The sequence below is a fragment of the Phyllobates terribilis genome, unplaced genomic scaffold (assembly GCF_046119375.1).
Source record: "Phyllobates terribilis strain yellow unplaced genomic scaffold, ASM4611937v1 Scaffold_12__6_contigs__length_324123572, whole genome shotgun sequence".
In the NCBI taxonomy this organism is placed as follows: domain Eukaryota; kingdom Metazoa; phylum Chordata; class Amphibia; order Anura; family Dendrobatidae; genus Phyllobates; species Phyllobates terribilis.
Genome location: NW_027362772.1, coordinates 64,951,917 through 64,975,633, shown reverse-complemented (window position 1 = coordinate 64,975,633; position 23,717 = coordinate 64,951,917). Strand labels below are relative to the sequence as shown.

The window sequence follows — 23,717 nt, the reverse complement described above, 5'->3', positions numbered from 1 at the left end:
CCTTGTGAAGAAAAAGCCTGTGGTTGTGTATGCATAGAAGTGTGCTGCTAAGACGTCTAATCTGTGCTGAATTATGCTACTGAAGAGACTGACGTTACTGTGCCTGCTTTATTAACCTGTACTGTAATGAAGATTGTGGCTGTAATATCCCTGAATTGCACTGGCCGTGCTTCAGATTAAATTCCACTGTTAAACTGTTAAAAAAGACTCTTATCAGATGTGTCTGGTCAGCAATTGAATCTATCATGTAACTGAAAGAAGCTGCAACCTATGATCACCCTGAGTGAAGGTTGCCCCAGGATTCCAATGAATTCATTAAACTCATCTTGCTCTATCTGAACCTAGCGGCGTGCGTGTAACACACCATTATCAGAGGGTGCACCCAGCAGGGCTTGAGGATTAAACATCCCTAGAAAGTCTAGTCCTCTATGGCAGCTGGTCTTCATTTATGATGCCTCTTACACTTACTAGGGACCTCCTGGGTTGGAGGGGGCGAAGTTTATGTAAACCCCACCCAAAAGAGGGTCTGTGGCATCCCTAAGCGAGGGTGGGACTTAAGTATCAGAGGAAATGTTAGGAACTATATTAGACAGGCCAATTCTACCCCGATAACGAGGGTATAACATTTGAAAGCAGCCATCGTGACTATCGCAGAAAAAATACGTCCTCGTGGTATGTCCACCATATTTTTATGCAAACTCTGACCCCTCGCCTCTTGTTTTACAGGGCACTATCTGCAATGACTGCGTGTGTCTCACATGTTGTGCCCCCTGCACGCTATGTCAGATGGCTCGTGAGCTGAAGGAAAGAAAGTGAAGAGATGGCGGCCGGGACTAGATGATACATAGAGTAGATATCGTCATATAAAAAGGCCAAAGCCTCCTTGAGCTTCTCAGAAGGACTGATCCCAATGGAAAAGGGGTTTTCAACAGATTCACAAACCCCGGCCTCCCCTTTAAACAGCTCAGAGCATGTTGCTTTAATAGATGAGTCAAGATAAGAATACGGACTGTGATGTCTGGACCAGCCGCGGGTCTCCTGACATAATCCCAACACCCTCATATATGCCTATGAGACTGTTGAGTAGGGTCAGGAGATTCATGGCCGGACGAGGCACCATATTTAATGGATGTCCGAATTTGGCCTTATGTGTACGCTTAGCTTAGTGCTTTCAATCTTTCCTTAGTCTTTATGTATCAAAGTCAATTTAATCAGACTTTAGTCTGTAGACTGTTCCATAAGGCGCCATGTAGCCTTTGTGTATATTTTTCGAACGAATAGTGTCGTTACCCATAGCAACCAATCAGAGTTTAGCTTTCATTTTCTATACAGCAGTGAAAAAATGAAAGCTGAACTCTGATTGGTTGCTATATAAACACCCTTCTTGCCCCTAGCAACCAACCAGATATTATTTTTTCAGCCTGAAGCTGGAATCTGATCGGTTGCTAAGGGCAACACCTCCACTTCCTGTCTGAATTTGTATATATTACGCACAGTAGGGGGAACCCTTCATTTTATTATATATCACGGTTTTCATATTTGTTCTTTTTATGATAAATCACTTTGGCAATAAACATATATTACTTTTTTTTATGAGTCTCTTTTCTTTGTGACTAAGGTTATGGTATGTTGTGATTCAGTGGCCAAAAATTACTACTGATATTAGGCCTTTAACTTGCCCGCCGGTGATGATGTGTCAAAAATGTGCAGCCAATCACTGAGCTCCGAGATCTTGAGGCATCAAAATTATTGTGGTAACAAGATGGCCGCCATTATCATTCTACTACGATTACCTCCAGAGGCTAAACAAATGTGATTTACTAATCAAAGTTATTTAGGAATTTATTCATAATGATATTTTCTTTCTTTTAATATTTTTTTTCCTATTCCCCGAGAACACCTTTAAGGCATCATCCAGAAGGCTATAATGTGCGACATTGACTGCCCATCTTGGTCTAAAGTCCAAATTTGGTAGAAATTAATTTTTTTTTCATCTTCTAGGACAAAAAAATATATATTTTAAGTAATCTGGAATCTAATACCCTGAACATTTCACATCATGTCTACACAAGTCGTCTTGTTATCGGCACACTGTAGTGTAGATCCGGAGCCTTTGACCCTCCGACTAATGATTTAGGTGATTGTTTGAGCTTGCCTCTTCCCGCTTCACCAACCAACCCGCTAATCCTGAGAGTGATGACTTTTAAAGTAAAATTCCTAGCAAACCATTCATCACGTTCTACAGAGCGCACTCAGACTTGTTTGCTAGAATAGCTTCAGGGGAAAGGTAGTGCTGAAGACCTGCCGAACGCAACACTCAGCTTTCTCCGATGGTCCCATTGAGAATGAATACGCGCTATGATTGACCTCCACTCAATTCACACGTTGTTCTTCTTATAAATCATACATGTCAAACTCTGACCCGTGGGGTGGTTTTATTTGGCCCACGACACCAGAACCACCACCCCCATGTGAGGCCACTATTATGTATGGAGGACTATGTGGGGCCCATTATATTGTATGGAGGACTATGTGAGGCCATTATTCTGTATGAAGGACTATGTGGGGCCACTATTATGTATGGAGGACTATGTGGGGTCCATTATACTGTCTGGAGGACTATGTGGGGCCATTATACTGTATGGAGGACTATGTGGGGCCATTATACTGTATGGAGGACTATGTGGGGCCATTATACTGAATGGAGGACTATGTGGGGCCCATTATACTGTCTGGAGGACTATGTGGGGCCATTATACTGTATGGAGGACTATGTGGGGCCATTATACTGAATGGAGGACTATGTGGGGCCCATTATACTGAATGGAGGACTATGTGGGGCCATTATACTGAATGGAGGACTATGTGGGGCCATTATACTGAATGGAGGACTATGTGGGGTCCATTATACTGTCTGGAGGACTATGTGGGGCCATTATACTGTATGGAGGACTATGTGGGGCCATTATACTGAATGGAGGACTATGTGGGGCCCATTATACTGAATGGAGGACTATGTTGGGTCCATTATACTGTATGGAGGACTATGTGGGGCCCATTATTCTGTATGGAAGACTATGTGGGGCTCATTATACTGTATGGAGGACTATGTGGGTTCCATTATTCTGTATGGAGGACTATGTGGGTTCCATTATTCTGTATGGAGGACTATGTGGGGGCCATTATACTGTATGGAGGACTATGTGGGTTCCATTATTCTGTATGGAGGACTATGTGGGTTCCATTATTCTGCATGGAGGACTATGTGGGTTCCATTATTCTGTATGGAGGACTATGTGGGGGCCATTATACTGTATGGAGGACTATGTGGGGACACTATTCTGTATGGAGGACTATGCGGGTTCCATTATTCTGTATGGAGGACTATGTGGGGCCATTATACTGAATGGAGGACTATGTGGGGCCCATTATACTGAATGGAGGACTATGTGGGGCCATTATACTGAATGGAGGACTATGTGGGGCCATTATACTGAATGGAGGACTATGTGGGGTCCATTATACTGTCTGGAGGACTATGTGGGGCCATTATACTGTATGGAGGACTATGTGGGGCCATTATACTGAATGGAGGACTATGTGGGCCCCATTATACTGAATGGAGGACTATGTTGGGTCCATTATACTGTATGGAGGACTATGTGGGGCCCATTATTCTGTATGGAAGACTATGTGGGGCTCATTATACTGTATGGAGGACTATGTGGGTTCCATTATTCTGTATGGAGGACTATGTGGGTTCCATTATTCTGTATGGAGGACTATGTGGGGGCCATTATACTGTATGGAGGACTATGTGGGTTCCATTATACTGTATGGAGGACTATATGGGGACACTATTCTGTATGGAGGACTATGTGGGTTCCATTATTCTGTATGGAGGACTATGTGGGGCCCATTATTCTGTATGGAGGACTATGTGGGGGCCATTATACTGTATGGAGGACTATATGGGGACACTATTCTGTATGGAGGACTATGTGGGTTCCATTATTCTGTATAGAGGACTATGTGGGGCCCATTATTCTGTATGGAGGACTATGTGGGGGCCATTATACTGTATGGAGGACTATATGGGGACACTATTCTGTATGGAGGACTATGTGGGTTCCATTATTCTGTATGGAGGACTATGTGGGGTCCATTATACTGTATGGAGGACTATGTGGGTTCCATTATTCTGTATGGAGGACTATGTGGGTTCCATTATTCTGTATGGAGGACTATGTGGGGGCCATTATACTGTATGGAGGACTATATAGGGACACTATTCTGTATGGAGGACTATGTGGGTTCCATTATTCTGTATGGAGGACTATGTGGGGGCCATTATACTGTATGGAGGACTATATGGGGACACTATTCTGTATGGAGGACTATGTGGGGCCCATTATACTGTATGGAGGACTATGTGGGGCCCATTATTCTGTATGGAGGACTATGTGGGGCCCATTATTCTGTATGGAGGACTATGTGGTGCCCATTATACTGTATGGAGGACTATGTAGGGCCCATTATTCTGTATGGAGAACTATGTGGGGCCCATTATACTGTATGGAGGACTATGTGGTGGCCATTATACTGTATGGAGGACTATGTGGGGCCCATTATACTGTATGGAGGACTATGTAGGGCCATTATTCTGTATGGAGGACTATGTGGGGCCACTATTCTGTATGGAGGACTTTGTGGGGCTCATTATACTGTATACTGATTGACCCGCGACTTTGTTCAACTTTTTAATTTTGGCCCTCTGTGTGTTTGAGTTTGACATCCCTGCTATAAATAGTGGATAAATTCCAAACTTGAGAACACCCCCCTTAAAGAGGTTGTCCACTACTTTTTCATTGACCTATCCTTAGGTTGTACAGTACACAGCCGCGGCCACTATCAGAAGATGGAGCAGCACCGCAATCGAGCAGTTCTGGTCAGCTGATCGGTGGGGGTGTCAAGTGCCGGACCCTGGCCAATCAGACATTGATGACTTATCCTAAGGATAGGTCATCATGAAAAAATAGTGGACAACCTGTTTAAGGCTAAGCTCATCTGTCGTTCACCTAAGTTCATCCCGCACTGTTAAAGAGAAAATATCAAAAAATGGCAAATTGTTTAAATCAGCTTTTTTTTTTTTATGCAACTTTATGATTTTTATTAAAAAACAAAAATAGTAATCTTGCAATTTTTCACATTAGTCACTGGGGGTTTTCGGCTCATACGTTGTCTTTTCCGGAAGAATTTTCAGCAGGCTCCTTATCAGCAGAGGCAGGATTACAATGACTCATGACAGCGATGTCACAGCTCACCTTCAGGATAAGTACACACAACTGTTGTCTCTTCCTCCTATAAAAACAGTCCAATTTTTCTGATCATGGTGGGATCCATTTTTCTTGGAGGTGGAGAGAAAAAAAAAGTTTCTCTATTATCTATCAGTTCAAAAAAAAATCGGACTGCAGTCGGATGTCATCCAAGTGCGGTCCAATGCTTTCCCTGGACTTATTGACTTGCATTGCTAATTTTGATCCGACACTGATTAAAATCGGACATGACACTCATATTTTGGTTGTCCGAGGTAAAAATTGGACATGTGTACAGCCCCATAAAAATAACATGAGTACGAGTGCTATTCGTGAAAACCAAGGATAGCCCTCGTCTGACATAATCGGTCGTGTGTACAAGCCCTCACAATGACTTTTGCACATGCTCATTAGATGCACAATATAGGTCTGTCTATTGCTGCTAATGTGCATGTGCATTTCCTGAAACAGGAAAATAGAATCTAAATAAAAGCCCCGGTGGCCAGTGTGGGAATTGCAAGATTTATACTTTGTATTTTTTATACAGATTTGTTTTTATTTTTAAAAAAAAAAATACATTTATCACAAAAATGTAATTAAACAATAGGTCATTTTATGATGATTGCTTTTGTATAAGGTGATATCACCAAACTTGGGTTATTAATTCTCATTTCACTGGTTGACTTGAAGAACACAAGCAGCGAATTTTATCCATACAGGCGGAAGAAGTGCTGCTGGCAGCGTGCACATAATTAGATACATCACAGTACATTACTGAGGTCACGGATGTCAGCTCCGCCATGTATAATGCATGCGCTTCCATTAGCCGGCAGTCAGTAATATCCACTGTGACTTCACTTTCATCTCATTAATGCACTGGTTATTGCTGTATACTATATATTCTATGTTATAAAATACATTGAAGAGACGACAATGTAACATGGAAGCACTAGGACCGCAGCAGCTTCCAGGAAACAGTGGTCTGGGCAGCTGGGAAAGCAAACTCAGTGGGTCAGCCATTTTTTTTTTTTAATACCACAATGTAATATGTCTCCAGTGGATATATTTGTAAGTATGAAAAAAAAGAAATCCTTAAAAAGTGACCGACGTTTTAATTTTTAGCTTACAAATTAATATTAGACATAAAAACAAGCAACTTTGTTAACAGAGAAATTTGCTTCTTTCTCCTTCTGGACTGATATTTCACTCTCAGTTCATGGGTAAAATCTGTTTTCAGTGAAGACAGATTTCCCCATTACTGAGATAGGAGAAGACAGTTGGTGCTCCTAAAGTTCTATGGAGAGGGGAGGAGTTACAAGCAGACACAACACATACATTCTGCTGCACGTTCTCCATAGAACTTTATGAGCACCAACTGTTATCTCCTTTCTCATGAATGGAAAATTCTTTATTCACTGAATACACATTTCAAGTGAGAATCTTGAGAATGAAAGATCAGTCCAGGAGGAGAAGGATGGTAGAAAAACTTTAGGGGAACTAAAGCGCACAAGACCATCAGGTGATCCCATTTTGGGTGCTGAGGAAAGTAAAGGAAGGTGCTCATCTGCGCAGGTTGTATGAACACCGGAAAATATCAGCTGCTGCTGCCTCGTGGCTGAGGGATCATCTCCTCCAGGATAGTCGACCAATTTGGACGATATCCGGCTGCGCTGCTGTAATGAAGAATCCTTAGGACCAAGAGGAGGTGAATGGTTTTTATTTTCATAACGTTGTACTAGCGTACTTTTCAAGTGAAAAAAACAATTGCATAGTTGCAGTGGAGTAACTAGAGTCCGATGGAACCTGGGGCAAAATTTGGACCTAGGGCCCCCCCCCCCCACACACACACACACACCCACACACCTCCACCCCCACATGTTGATCAGATGTATAGGCTCTTGTAGTGTTCTAAATCCTATAAGGACATAAGAGTTGCCCCCCTCCCCCATTATGTAGTAATGTCCCTCATCCTGGTCCCATCCTGGTATACATATATATACACTGCTCAAAAAAATAAAGTGAACACTTAAACAACAGAATATAACTCCAAGTAATTCAAACTTCTGTGAAATCAAACTGTCCACTTAGGAAGCAACACTGATTGACAATCAATTTCACATGCTGTTGTGCAAATGGAGTAGACAATAGATGGAAATTATTGGAAATTATCAAGACACCCTCAATAAAGGAGTGGTTCTGCAGGTGGGGACCACAGACCACATCTCAGTACCAATGCTTTCTGGCTGATGTTTTGGTGACTTTTGAATGTTGGTTGTGCTTTCACACTCGTGGTAGCATGAGACAGACTCTACAACCCACAGAAGTTGCTCAGGTAGTGCAGCTCATCCAGGATGGCACATCAATGCGAGCTGTGGCAAGAAGGTTTGCTGTGTCTGTCAGCCTAGTATCCAGAGGCTGGAGGCGCTATCAGGAGACAGGCCAGTACACCAGGAGACATGGAGGGGGCCGTAGGACGGCAACAACCCAGCAGCAGAACCGCTACCTCCACCTTTGTGGAAGGAGGAACAGGAGGAGCACTGCCAGAGCCCTGCAAAATGACCTCCAGCAGGCCACAAATGTGCATGTGTCTGCACAAACGGTTAGAAACCGACTCCATGAGGGTGGTATGAGGGCCCGCCGTCCACAGATGGGGGTTGTGCTCACAGCCCAACACCGTGCAGGATGCTTGGAATTTGTCGCAAAACACCAGGATTGGCAAAGTCCAAATTTTGTCAGCACGTTCAACTTTGTACAGAACAAAGTATTCAATGAGAATATTTCATTCATTCAGATATATATACACTGCTCAAAAAACTAAAGAGAAGACTGAAATAACACATCCTAGATCTGAATGAATGAAATATTCTCATTGAATACTTTGTTCTGTACAAAACTGAATGTGCTGACAACAAATTCACACAAAAATCATCAATGGAAATCAAATTTATTAACCAATGGAGGCCTGGATTTGGAGTCACCCCCAAAATGAAAGTGGAAAAACACACTACAGGCTGATCCAACTTTGATGTAATGTCCTTAAAACAAGTCAAAATGAGGCTCAGTATTGTGTGTGGCCTCCACGTGCCTGTATGACCTCCCTACAATGCCTGGGCATGCTCCTGATGAGGTTGCGGATGGTCTCCTGTGGGATCTCCTCCCAGACCTGGACTAAAGCATCCGCCAACTCCTGGACAGTCTGTGGTGCAACGTGACGTTGGTGGATGGAGCGAGACATGATGTCCCAGATGTGCTCAATCGGATTCAGGTCTGGGGAACGGGCGGGCCAGTCCATAGCTTCAATGCCTTCATCTTGCAGGAACTGCTGACACACTCCAGCCACATGAGGTCTGGCATTGTCCTGCATTAGGAGGAACCCAGGGCCAACCGCACCAGCATATAGTCTCACAAGGGGTCTGAGGATCTTATCTCAGTACCTATTGGCAGTCAGGCTACCTCTGGCGAGCACATGGGAGGGCTGTGCGGCCCTCCAATGAAATGCCACCCCACACCATTACTGACCCACTGCCAAACCGCTCATGCTGAAGGATGTTGCAGGCAGCTGATCGCTCTCCACGGCGTCTCCAGACTGTCACGTCTGTCACATGTGCTCAGTGTGAACCTGCTTTCATCTGTGAAGAGCACAGGGCAGCAGTGGCGACTTTGCCAATCCTGGTGTTCTGTGGCAAATGGCAAGTGCCCTGCACGGTGCTGGGCTGTGAGCACAACCCCCATCTGTGGACGTCGGGCCCTCATACCACCCTCATGGAGTCGGTTTCTAACCATTTGTGCAGACACATGCACATTTGTGGCCTGCTGGATGTCATTTTGCAGGACTCTGGCAGTGCTCCTCCTGTTCCTCCTTGCACAAAGGCGGAGGTAGCGGTCCTGCTGCTGGGTTGTTGCCCTCCTACGGCCCCCTCCACATCTCCTGGTGTACTGGCCTGTCTCCTGGTAGCGCCTCCAGCCTCTGGACACTACGCTGACAGACACAGCAAACCTTCTTACCACAGCTCGCATTGATGTGCCATCCTGGATGAGCTGCACTACCTGAGCAACTTCTGTGGGTTGTAGAGTCCGTCTCATGCTACCACGAGTGTGAAAGCACAACCAACATTCAAAAGTGACCAAAACATCAGCCAGAAAGCATTGGTACTGAGATGTGGTCTGTGGTCTCCACCTGCTGAACCACTCCTTTATTGAGGGTGTCTTGATAATTGCCAATAATTTCCATCTATTGTCTATTCCATTTGCACAACAGCATGTGAAATTGATTGTCAATCAGTGTCGCTTCCTAAGTGGACAGTTTGATTTCACAGAACTTTGATTTATTTGGAGTTATAGTCTGTTGTTTAAGTGTTCCCTTTATTTTTTTGAGCAGTGTATATCCCCTATCCTGGTATATGTCCCTTATCCTGGGCCCCATGCTGGTATATCTCCCCATTCTGCCGCTGTTCTTTAATGCATAGAAAAAAAAATAAACCATTATACTCACCTTCCCTCTGCTCCCCCTACGCGCAGCGTCTTCTTCTGCGACGGGAGCACATTACGTCACTGCCATGCGCCGTGCACGCCGATGTCAGCTGCTGGTCTCTGATTGGCCGGCAGCGTTTATTGCAGCGCACGGACCCCTGCGCCGTAATACACTTTAGCTAAATGTGTGTCCAAGGGCTCCTCACCCATACGGGCCCGGTCACGGTCGCTACCTCTGCGACTGCGATTGTTGCACCACTGCATAGTAGTGTTCAAGGGCAGCGGGCTTAAAAAGGCTGAAACTGAAGAAAATGCCTAGGAGAAAATTTGAAAAAAAAGGAGGAGTAGAGGGAGGGTGAGCGGAAGGAGAGGACATTGAGAAGTTGACTAACAATAGGATGGCAAAGGAGATGGAAAAAAAATTCTAATGAGGAAAAAAGAAAAGAAAGACAAGAGGGTGATAGGAAAGAAATAAAATCAGCAGAGATCTTTTTTTCCTATTTTCAGCTCATTTCGCTGCTGATTTTATTTGTTTCTTTCCTATCGCCCTCTTGCCTCGCTTTTCGTTTTTCCTCATTATTTTTTTTCTATCTCCTTTGCCATCCTATTATTAGTCTACTTCTCAATGTCTTCTCCTTCCTCTCCTCCTCATTCCACTCCTCCCTCTTTTTCAATTTTTCTTGTAGGCGTTTTCCTCAGTCTCAGTCACACCTACAGCCGTTCTAAACCCGCTGCCCTTGAACACTACTATGTAATTGGTTTTTCACTTGAAAAAGATGCCGGTCCAGCAGTGAAACTCGATGTGGAAATAAAAGCCATTCACTCATCTTGGTCATAAGGATTCTTCATTACAGCAGCGCAGCCGGATGTCGTAGTATCGTTCCAAATTACTTATGAGGGCAAAGAAGCAGATCTCCCTGATAAGATCTAATACACAGCTTCTTGTTTGCACTTGTACTATTGATTTATGATAAAGAAAAAAATTAAAATGACGTGTTACTATTACATACAGGCAGAGCTACTGTGCACACTAGAAGAAGAAGCAAAGAGACCTGTAGGGGAACAGTGCCGAGGAGCAGCACAGAGGAGCAGCAAACAGGAACAGCAAAGAGGGGCAGCAAAGAGGGGCAGCAAAGTGGGGCAGCACGGAAGAGCAGCATGAAGGAGCAGCACGGAGGAGCAGCATGGAGGAGCAGAACAGAGGAGCAGCAAAGAGGAGTAGCACAGAAGAGCAGCACAGAGGAGCAGCAAAGAGGAGCAGCACAGAGGAACAGCACAGAGGAGCAGCACAGAGGAGCAGCACAGAATGGCAGCACATTGGAGCAGCACATTGGAGCAGCACAGGGGAGCAGCACTGAGGAGCATCACTGAGGGGCAGCACTGAGGAGAAGCACAGAGGGGCAGCACTGAGGGGAAGCACAAAGGAACAGCACAGAGGGGTAGCAGTGAGGAGCAGCACTGAGGGGTGGCATAGAGAAGCACAGAGGGGCAGCACAGAGGGACAGCACAAAGGGAAAGCACAGAGAGGCAGCATGGAGGGGAAGCACAGAGAGACAGCTCAGAGGGAAAGCACAGAGAGGCAGCACAAAGAGAAAGCAAAGAGGGGCAGCACAGAGGGGTGGCACAGAGGATCAGCACTAAGGGGTAGCACAGAAGGAGAGCACTGAGGAGCAGCACAGATGGAGCAGTACAGAGGAGCAATACAGATGAGCAGCACTGAGGAGTAGCACAGAACTACAGAGGGGCAACACAGAGGAAAAGCACAGAGTGGCAGTACAGAATGAAAACAGAGGAGCAGCACAGATGGAGCAGAACAGAGGAGCATTACAGACGAGCAGCACTGAGGGGCAGCACAGAGAAACGGCACAGAGGGAAAGCACAGAGAGGCAGCACAGAGGGAAAACAGAGAGGGGCAGCACAAAGGAACAGCACAGAGCGAAAGCGTAGAGGGGCAGCACAGAGGGGTGGTACAGAGGATCAGCACTAAGGGGCAGCACAGAGGGAAAGCACTGAGTAGCAGCACAGATGGATAAGTACAGAGGAGCAATACAGAGGAGCAGCACTGAGGAGCAGCATAGGAGAAGCACAGAGGGGCAACACAGAGGGAAAACAGAGGCGCAGCACAGATGGAGCAGAACAGAGGAGCAATACAGACGAGCAGCACTGAGTGGCAGCACAGAGGAGAAGCACCATCGAAACAGCGCAGCAGGAAAGTGTAGAGGGGCAGCGCAGAGGAGCAGCACAGAGGGAAAACAGAGGAGCAGCACAGATGGAGTAGTACAGAGGAGTAATATGGAGGAGCAACACTGAGGGGCAGCACAGAAGAGAAGCACAGAGGAACAGCACAGTGGGAATGCATAGAGGGGCAGCACAGAGGAGCAGTACAAAGGGAAAACATAGAGGTACAGCATAGAGGGACAGCACTGAGGCGCAGCACAGAGAGAAAGCACTGAGGAGCAGCAAAGAGGGGCAGCACAGAGGGGCAGCACAGAGGGGCAGGACAGAGGGGCAAGACAGAGGGGCAGCACAGAGGGACAGCACAATGGAGCAGTACAGAGAGGCAGAACAGAGGAGGACTAGAGTTGCAGCACAGTGGAGCAACACAGAGAATCAGCAGTGAGGGGCAGCACAGAGGGAAAGCACTGAGGAGCAGCACAGATGAAGAACTACTGAAGAGCAATACAGAGGAGCAATATAGATGAGCTGCACTGAGGGGCAGCACAGAGGGAAAACAGAGAGGGGCAGAGCAGAGGAGTAGCACAGAGGGCGGCACAGAGTAGCAGCACAGAGAGAAAGCATAGAGGGACAGCAAGAGGAGCAGCACAGAGAAAAAGCATCACTGAGGGGCAGCACAGAGGGAAAGCGTGGAGGGGCAGCACAGAAAATCAGCATTGAGGAGCAGCATCGGCTCTAAAGATGAATATTTCCCTTTATTACTTTTTAAGCCACACTGGGCCGGTTTGAAAAAAAAAAAAAACAGCCCCTTTAATTTTTTTAAAAGACTGTTTATTGAAAACTAAGTAACGGCAGGTGTCCGCCTTAAAAATGAACTTCCTAATGTCACTAAAAAATAGAAAAATATGTCAATATCACAGGAAGAAACAAAATTCGCCATGACCACTTCGCCAACTTCAAATTTAGAAATGTTTGTCCAATCTCACCCTAGTTAGTGGCACTATATAATGTCCTTTTATTTGCTGTCATTAGTGATGACCCCCCATCCAATCGATATACCCCATCCTCCACCGCCTGCCCGGGAGTACTTTAGCTGATGATCTAAACCCCCATGGGAGCGTGCATGCTCGCTTACAGACTCACACGAGCCGTACATTACAGATGCAGACTGATGAGCAAATCTGTGCAGTATAGTGTGTAAAGGAGAACAGCACCATTAAAATAGAAAGTAAAAAACTAAAATGTTTACAGACTGTGTCCCCTACATGCCTCATTTCACAATTTTAGATGTGTAATTGGTATTATGTCTCACCTGGTGAGGTGAGTCCTCAAAGCCCCTCTACCTGAATACTCAGGCAGTGTCATGCCACCTAAGGGTATGTGGATAGGCTCAGGATTTGTAGCAGAAAATTCTGCGTTTGTTGTGTTTTTTACATACACATTTGTCGGGGATTTTTCCCTATTGAAGTCTGCAGCAAAAATGCTGAAAAAAATTGACATCCTGCAGGGAAAAAATAAGCAAGGTGTTCATGAGACTTCAGGAATCTCATTCACTTTGCTGATCCGGGTCTGTGACAAAACTGCGCAAAAAAAATTGCAACAAAAATGCAACATGTGAACATACCAAAAGACAGGTTTGAAGGCTCTTAGAGTTGCATTTGCAGTGATGGTGCAGTGTAGCGGCAGGAATATGCACTACCTGAATACTCAGGTGGTGTCCGGTTAACTAATCCCGGTTTAAGGTAGGTGATGTAATAGAAAAGCATTGGGTTGCCATTGCAACCTGAAGCACAGGAGAGGAGATGGGATGGGATGGCTGTGCTTGGCATAGGAACTTGGTCTAGTGAATACCAATTGGATGCCGGTGCTCCACCTGAAGTGTTGACTTTGGCAGGCTTTGGTGGCATGCAGAGATTTGTTACAGCCCCTTTTCCTGGGAACCTGGAAAGGTGGCAAGTATGGTTTTGGTAATACATAGGAGTGTAACTACAGAGGTACATATGCAGTAGTCACACCCAGGATGTTGTACCTCAGTGACCTAACGATCCCTCTACTGTAGTAATCTAATCCAGGTGAGGGACCATTTTTCTGGAGACTCAATGTTGACTCAATAATACTACTATGAATGGAACTTTATATTTAAACAGCAGGATGGGACCCGCCTTGCGGTTCGCTATGCCTTTTTACGGCACTGTCATATGGAAAGTAGAACAACCGGTTTCCTTCTTTATCATCCAGATGCATGGAGCACCTGTCCCTAAGAACTGAACGGAGACTGCACCAACTAGATACGCGGTCTCTTTTCATACATTTTGCTTTGTTCCGACATCATTCTTCAGTCTTTTCATGTCGGGAAACGCCTGAGAGACAGTCGAAAAGTTGAGAACGAGCTGATATAACTCTTCCATGATTATTCTTAATAGTCTCATAAATATGAGCATTTTTTTTGTGAATGGTATAGGCATTTTTGCTGGGTGCAAAAACGGCATAGACATTGAAATTTTTCGCAATTTTTCAGCTGGATAATGCCAATAGAAAATATTACAAAGATCGGTTCAATAAAACATCTATTGACACCACTTCTACTATCTCAAGAGCTGCAACAAGTGATTTCTTCTACTAGAGATAACGTTGCACACAGTGATACTTGTTATCTCTGTTTGCCGAACACCCGCCAAGAGGAGAGGATTGTAAAGGAAGCAGGTTTCACACTCTCATAGGAAGATAAGCTCCACTTGTAAATGTAACTTTTTGCAGTTTTTCTGCATTTTTAGCATTTTTGGTTTTATTTTTGTTTCTTTTTGCTATGTTTTTGTACCAAGATGTCTGTTACCATTTTTTTTACATGACTTATCATGTGAATCAAAAATTGTCTGGTTCCAAGATTCCTATAAGGGTCGTGTGATTTGTCTTGTCCAAAACCCCTAAAAAAGGATCATCACCCAAAAAGCGCAAAACAAACAAAAAATAGAGGTCTATTGGAGAAATATTTTGGATTTTGGAGATGGGAATATCCCTTTAAAGAGGAAGTGTCAACTGTCATATTGTTTTACCTGGTGTAAATGTCGCTGTTTTCCTGAATCCGGCGTTGTTTTTCTTTTGTTCCTGTGCCTCTCCTTTCCTGAGATATGACCTCCTCTTACCTGTAAGTAAATCTAGTCTTGCTATCCAACTAGGCGTGGTCTACAACTCGTCTCTATGAGAATTTTCCTGAAGACCACACCCAGTTGACTAAAAAAGATTTTCATACAGGGAGGAGGAGGCCATATCCCAGGAAAGGAGAGGAGCAGAAACAAGAGAAAAACATCACCGGATTCAGGAGAACAGCGGCATTTGTGATAACACACAGTGGTGGTTGTAATAAATCACGACTCTGCTCCCCTCCCTGTTTGTCAGTGAGATCAGTGAAGAGAGCAGGGCTGCATGTCATTATATGTCTCACACAGACATTGTTTGGAGGCGTGTTCTTTTTTCTCCCCCTGGCTGACGTATCCTGCTCATGATTGGTCAACATCATACAGGGGGAAATAGTACACGCCCCCAGAGAAGAATCTCTGGTAACGCCCACTTGAAAGGGAAATTAGAATCTAAATTTTATAAGCCAATATCTCAACAACAGAGATGAGAAATAAAGAAATAAAAAAGACGTTTTACTCAGCTGTCCAGCCGTTAGTCCATGATGTGGCCATATAACATGCTCAAACTGGTGATAAGTCGTCTTTAGAGGCGTTGTTACTTAAATCCCTTTAAGAATATATTTTTGTATATGTGCATATATATATATATATACAGTACAGACCAAAAGTTTGGACACACCTTCTCATTTAAAGATTTTTCTGTATTTTCATGACTTTGAAAATTGTAGATTCACACTGAAGGCATCAAAACTATGACTTAACACATGTGGAATTATATACTTAACAAAAAAGTGTGAGACAACTGAAAATATGTCTTATATTCTAGGTTCTTCAAAGTAGCCACCTTTTGCTTTGATGACTGTTTGCACACTCTTGGCATTCTCTTGATGACCTTCAAGTGGTAGTCACCGGAAATGGTCTTCCAACAATCTTGAAGCAGTTCCCAGAGATGCTTAGCACTTGTTGGCCCTTTTGCCTTCACTCTGCGGTCCAGCTCACCCCAAACCATCTTGATTGAGTTCAGGTCTGGTGACTGTGGAGGCCAGGTCATCTGGCGTAGCACCCCATCACTCTCCTTCTTGGTCAAATAGCCCTTACACAGCCTGGCGGTGTGTTTGAGGTCATTGTCCTGTTGAAAAATAAATGATGGTCCAACTAAACGCAAACCGGATGGAATAGCATGCCGCTGCCAGATGCTGTGGTAGCCATGCTGGTTCAGTATGCCTTCAATTTTGAACAAATCACCAACAGTGTCACCAGCAAAGCACCCCCACACCATCACACCTCCTCCTTCATGCTTCACGGTGGGAACCAGGCATGTAGAGTCCATCCGTTCACCTTTTCTGCGTTGCACAAAGACACGGTGGTTGGAACCAAAGATCTCAAATTTGGACTCATCAGACCAAAGCACAGATTTCCACTGGTCTAATGTCCATTCCTTGTGTTCTTTAGCCCAAACAAGTCTCTTCTGCTTGTTGCCTGTCCTTAGCAGTGGTTTCCTAGCAGCTATTTTACCATGAAGGCCTGCTGCACAAAGTCTCCTCTTAACAGTTGTTGAAGAGATGTGTCTGCTGCTAGAACTCTGTGTGGCATTGACCTGGTCTCTAATCTGAGCTGCTGTTAACCTGCGATTTCTGAGGCTGGTGACTCGGATAAACTTATCCTCAGAAGCAGAGGTGACTCTTGGTCTTCCTTTCCAGGGGCGGTCCTCATGGGAGCCAGTTTCTTTGTAGCGCTTGATGGTTTTTGCAACTGCACTTGGGGACACATTTAAAGTTTGCCCAATTTTTCGGACTGACTGACCTTCATTTCTTAAAGTAATGATGGCCACTAGTTTATCCTTACTTAGCTGCTTTTTTCTTGCCATAATACAAGTTCTAACAGTCTATTCAGTAGGACTATCAGCTGTGTATCCACCAGACTTCTGCACAACACAACTGATGGTCCCAACCCTATTTATAAGGCAGGAAATCCCACTTATTAAACCTGACAGGGCACACCTTTGAAGTGAAAACCATTTCCGGTGACTACCTCTGGAAGCTCATCAAGAGAATGCCAAGAGTGTGCAAAGCAGTCATCAAAGCAAAGGGTGGCTACTTTGAAGAACCTAGAATATAAGACATATTTTCAGTTGTTTCACACTTTTTTGTTAAGTATATAATTCCACATGTGTTAATTCATAGTTTTGATGCCTTCAGTGTGAATGTACAATTTTCAAAGTCATGAAAATACAGAAAAATCTTTAAATGAGAAGGTGTGTCCAAACTTTTGGTCTGTACTGTATATATATATATATATATATATATATATATATATATATATATATAGTATATAGAATTTTTATATATAGATTTTTTATATCATTTTTTTATTTTTATATAATTTTAGATTTTTTTATTCACACAATAATTCAACGAGTGTTCAGATATTTAAGCTATTGATTTAAGGTTTTGTATTGTCCTTGATTGCATTGTGATTCTATAAGTATATATACAGTACAGACCAAAAATTTGGACACAACTTCTCATTTAAAGATTTTTCTGTATTTTCATGACTTTGAAAATTGTACATTCACACTGAAGGCATCAAAACTATGAATTAACACATGTGGAATTATATACTTAACAAAAAAGTGTGAAACAACTGAAAATATGTCTTATATTCTAGGTTCTTCACAGTAGCCGCCTTCTGCTTTGATGACTGCTTTGCACACTCTTGGCATTCTCTTGATGAGCTTCAAGAGGTAGTCACCGGAAATGGTTTTCACTTCACAGGTGTGCCCTGTCAGGTTTAATAAGTGGGATTTCTTGCCTTATAAATGGGGTTGGGACCATCAGTTGTGTTGTGCAGAAGTCTGGTGGATAAACAGCTGATAGTCCTACTGAATAGACTGTTAGAATTTGTATTATGGCAAGAAAAAAGCAGCTAAGTAAAGAAAAATGAGTGGCCATCATTACTTTAAGAAATGAAGGTCAGTCAGTCCGAAAAATTGGGAAAACTTTGAAAGTGTCCCCAAGTGCAGTTGCAAAAACCATCAAGCGCTACAAAGAAACTGGCTCACATGAGGACCGCCCCAGGAAAGGAAGACCAAGAGTCACCTCTGCTTCTGAGGATAAGTTTATCCGAGTCACTAGCCTCAGAAATCGCAGGTTAACAGCAGCTCAGATTAGAGACCAGGTCAATGCCACACAGAGTTCTAGCAGCAGACACATCTCTACAACAACTGTTTAGAGGAGACTGTGTGCAGCAGGCCTTCATGGTAAAATAGCTGCTAGGAAACAACTGCTAAGGACAGGCAACAAGCAGAAGAGACTGGTTTGGGCTAAAGCACACAAGGAATGGACATTAGACCAGTGGAAATCTGTGCTTTGGTCTGATGAGTCCAAATTTGAGATGTTTAGTTCCAACCACTGTGTCTTTGTGCGATGCAGAAAAGGTGAACGGATGGACTCTACATGCCTGGTTCCCACCGTGAAGCATGGAGGAGGAGGTGTGAGGGTGTGAGGGTACTTTGCTGGTGACACTGTTGGGAATTTATTCAAAATTGAAGGCATACTGAACCAGCATGGCTACCACAGCATCTTGCAGCGGCATGCTATTCCATCCGGTTTGCGTTTAGTTGGACCATCATTTATTTTTCAACAGGACAATGACCCCAAACACTCCTCCAGGCTGTGTAAGGGCTATTTGACCAAGTAGGAGAGTGATGGGGTGCTACGCCAGATGACCTGGCCTCCACAATCACCAGACCTGAACCCAATCGAAATGGTTTGGGGTGAGCTGGACCGCAGAGTGAAGGCAAAAGGGCCAACAAGTGCTAAGCATCTCTGGGAACTCCTTCAAGATTGTTGGAAGACCATTTCTAGTGACTACTTCTTGAAGCTCATCAAGAGAATGCCAAAAGTGTGCAAAGCAGTCATCAAAGCAAAAGGTGGCTACTTTGAAGAACCTAGAATATAAGACATATTTTCAGTTGTTCCACACTTTTTTGTTAAGTATATAATTCCACACGTGTTAATTCATAGTTTTGATGCCTTCAGTGTGAATGTACAATTTTGATAGTCAAGAAAATACAGAAAATCTTTTAATGAGAAGGTGTGTCCAAACTTTTGGTCTGTACTGTATATATATATATATATATATATATATATATATATATATATATGTATATATATATACATATATATATATATATACATATATATATATATATATATATATATAATGTACACACATCTATATAAAGATAGATTAATGAAAGGCCATGAAATACGTGTTGTTTTTTTGGCTTTCTTTCCCCCTTGAAAGCTGCTGTGTGTGCATTCATCCTTATTTTTGTGCTGTTCTGCATCACAGAGATTCCTGCTGGCTGATATTTCAGACAACAGTGATCCCTGCAGGCCAAAAAGGAAATAACTGCATACATGAAAATAACAGCAAAAATGAGCATTTTACATTGTTTTGCAATTGAATATTACAATTTATAACTTGAGCTTTTTATTTTTCTAATTGGGTTTTTTTTTCAGAACTTTCTAAAATTGCATCAGACAGGATATAGTTGGACAAGTAGCAGATATGAGTTTGCAGAAAATCATGCAGAAATATTTAAATAAATAAGAATAGTATACAAAGTGCATTTTAAGAGTTTTTTATGTGGATTTTTTTTTTGTTTGTTTTCTGCTTTTTGGTCAGAGTCCAGATTTTTTAGGGCTGTTTCATCAAATGCAACTTTTTAAAACGTGGCAAAATTTGTCACAACTTCACTCCAGTTTCACCTTTGTGTATTTTTGACTATGACAACATTTTTGAGCACATTTTGCAGCCTTTGGCTCCTAAGGCTGCGTTCCCACAATAAATTTTGGTGAGTTTTTTTTACGCTGCTTTTTTTTTCGAAAAAATACAAGTGACCTATTTTACTTAACAAGTGCAGAAAATCTGCAACATGAAAAATGTTGCCTAAAACAGTTCAAGTCGGGAATTAAAGCCCATTTTTGACTTTGTGAGAAATTCATGAATTTTGGTTGCCAAAAATGGCAACTAATACCCCAAGAAAAAAAACGGAAAGTGACTTTAAAAAAATGCAACTGATGAATTGGGGCATTAGATGACACAGAAAAAAAAGTCTAATTAAGAATGACAGGTGTGGGGCTAATTAGCATTGATTATAGAAGCTTATGAGGAGGAGCCGCATCAGCTCAGGGAGGGAGAGGGTCACACAGAGCGATGAGGGGTAAGTACACAGGGGAGGAGTGCTGGGTATGAGGGATGCCCAGAATTATGCTGGGAGAATTTCTGGCCTTGATTTGCACATTTTGCAGTAAAAACTTCTCTTTTCTTGACTGAGACGTGCAAATTGCATCATAATTTATGCTGCTGTTCACATGTCTGTGCTTTTCTGGCAGCACGGATGAAAAGTGCTAAAACAAGTCTATGGGTCTGTGAAAAATCATGTAGTGCACATGGATGTCAATACTGTGATGTCTGGATACAGAGGTGCAAAGGATAGAAGCTTTGTAACTTATTTATCTGTATATATAATTAAAAAAAAAAATAATAAAAAAAAATTCATTTTAGAGGTCTTTTTGCTGCCATTATACATTAAAAAAATAATTATGCGTTTTTTAATGTATAATGGCAGCAAAAAAGACTTCTAAAATGTTGTTCACACTTTATATATATATATATATATATATATATATATATATATATATATAAATATAATATAATATAATATAATATAATATAATATAATATAATATAATATAATATAATATAATATAATATAATATAATATAATATAATATAATATAATATAATATAATATAATATAATATACTTTATTTTAACCAGATTTGAAATTTTGTTTTCTTTTTTGTTTAGCAGATGGGAGCTGACGACCAGATAAAAATGCAGGGGCCTGCGTTGCAGATTCCGTCGGCTGTGCCATCTGCCATTCGTAGCCCGCTCCCAGTGACTGTGCCCACACAAATGGCTAAATATGCGTCCACCATACCAGTAGATCTCCCTGTGACGCCAGGTACGTCCTCGGCACTGTAATGTAGATGCTGCCGTGCTTCCTACGTGCCACTTGGTGCTGGCACAAGGCTCGTCATCTCCTCTGAGGCTTCTGGTTGCTCATACAGCAGGGATACTACATTAGGTGAATGTTAAAGGGATTTTGCAGGGGGTCCGTATCAGTCCAGCAGTGATTGGTAACAATCTGTTGTGATGCTAGCGTATACAGGACCTACCTGTTGAGGTCAGTGATTGCGTGTTAGTGGCCACTACAGTCAACCAGTAGGAATCATCCTAGCAGAGCATTTCAAGGTGTCGGGAATCCACCAGGGAATCGTGCAGACATCCCTCCTCTGCCACTAGTTTGTCACAAACCAGCAGTCCGGCGCCTCCAATCCTCAGAACATTACGCGAGTGATGGATGAGGCCGCAGCTGCTTTCTTACTATCATTATACATTGGGCCAATAAATTATTAATTTGGGGCTGATGAGCAGGCCGCTCAGTGATCTAAGTAAAGGTGTTGCGTTTGTCACGGCACAGAAGATGTCTCCCATAACTATAGGACCTACACCTGTCACAATATCAATGTTCATAACTGGACTTCTGGTCTTCAGAGGGATGATAATCAGACACCGAAGTTTTCTGGAGGTGATAAATTTGTCACCTCTGGTATACACTAAGTTCAGACTTTGTGTCTGCTTTCCAGCAGATAACCTACTTTAATTACCTGTTCACAGCAGAAAATCATAGAAAAGTATTTTTTTCAAAGCCTGGACAACCCCTTTTTTAAAGAAATGCCGTCATTACATTATCTCATTTTATGCATGCACTCAAAAATCCTGTACTAAATTTTTTTTTTTTTTGTAAATGCACTCTTTTCAGTTGTCACCCAGCCGCAACCACAGGCTCCACCCCAAATTGTCCTAAATCTGCAGACTGGTGCACAAATGGTCAATCCAATGCCTTATGGACCTTGCGGAGGACCCATGACATTAGGACCCATATCTTGGAGTACTGGACTCTTTCAGTGTTTCGAAGACATTCCAATCTGTGAGTCTTGCCACTGCACGCAAACTACTTCTGAACATTGTGGTGATTGTTTGATCTCCTTCCTCCTTGTTCCAGGTATCTTGGGCTCTCTCTGCCCCTTCTTCCTCCCTTGCTACTTGTCAGCACTATTTGGTGAGATGTGCTGCTTTGGCATGCTGCCGGGGGCCATGTTTGCACTGAGAACCGGTGTCCGTGAACGCTATAAGATCCCGGTGAGTTTTCTCCAATGGGTCGGGATGGATCAGTTTTGACTGGACTGAGGCATAAATTATATCTATATCTCCATTTGTTCCTGAGATGTGACCTTCTCTTCTATGCATAGAACTCTAGTCTTATTAAAAAAGTGGGTGTGGTATTCAGTTACTTGTGGGAGTGTTCTTTGACCATACCAACTTGATTAACAAGACTAGACTTGTCTAAAGAAAGAGGAGGCCATATCTCAGGAACAAAGGAGAAACTATTCCAGATTCAGGAAAACAGCAGCAATTATATAGGGTAATAAAATTATATATTTATGGCAAGAGACAGGTCCCCTTCAAAAGGGGGTTATTCAACAAAAGTTGGCTGAATCTGCGGTGGTCATAGGTCTTTGTTTAACCTCCTACTTCTGAAGATCACCAATTGGATAACCCTTCTGGAAGGGTTGTCCAGGTCGAAGACACTGCCTTATTTTTAGGATTAGCCATCAATTTCAGATCAGTGACGGTCTGCCACCCGACACCCCAAGGTCCCATGGCCTTCAGATGTGGAGCGCCAGCTCTGTACATGACACATCATTCAGGCAGTGACAGTGGCAGTTCTTGGATTCTGTAGCTCAGGTCCCAGTAGATGACACGAATGGGACCAATGGTCTTGTTGACCTAGACAGCTCTTTAAAGGAGATGGGGGTGGGGACTCTTAGACTGCTGAGGCCCCCAGGGCTTTAAAGAGTGACCACCGCTCCATTCACACAGCAATCAAGTTTACTCTTAAAGGGACCATTGGAGATGGCCAAGTGCTGCATGTGGCTGGTCTTCGACACTCCCATTACAATGAATGCAGCTGCAGTGCTCATGATGGACCTCCACTTGTTAATACAGAACCCTTCAGACCCCCAGTGAGGGTCTGAGGTTCAGACTTGAGAATACCCCTTACTCATCCATTTGGTGTTAAAATCTTGCATTCACTTGCTCCTTCTTGTTTCTGCAGGGAAGCCTTCTAAACGACTACTGCGCCATCTGCGGCTGCCTGGTGTGTGCGCTCTGTCAGATAGCGCGAGAAATAAAAGGACGAGAGTGGCACAGCTCCAGGCTGCCCCAGCCTGACATCCACTTCCATCTTAACCGCAATCGGCGGTGATGGTGCCCCTCGCTTTCCATACAGTCTTTAACTTTTATATTTATTCCTAACTTAATAAACTTATTTATTTACTGGTATTTGTTTTTTTTTTCTCAGTACATTTAGTAAAATGAGTATCATTAAAAAAAACTGGAACTCTCCCCTCCAAAAAAACAAAAAAAACCTCTGAAGTGTCTGACAGGGAAGAAAAGAAAACTGATGGCCCTTGAAAGAAGG

At 43.2% G+C, this 23,717-nt stretch overlaps 1 protein-coding gene across 1 annotated transcript in view; it reads left to right on the top strand.

Annotated features, from left to right (window-relative positions):
• LOC141173070 (cornifelin homolog B-like) overlaps positions 1-1,526 on the top strand; it is a 36,335-nt gene extending 34,809 nt beyond the window's left edge. The window contains exon 4 of the mRNA XM_073657706.1: positions 727-1,526. Coding sequence (XP_073513807.1) covers positions 727-816 — 90 coding nt within the window. The 3' untranslated portion in view covers positions 817-1,526. The remainder of the gene's footprint in view (positions 1-726) is intronic.
• The last annotated feature ends 22,191 nt before the right edge of the window (positions 1,527-23,717 follow it).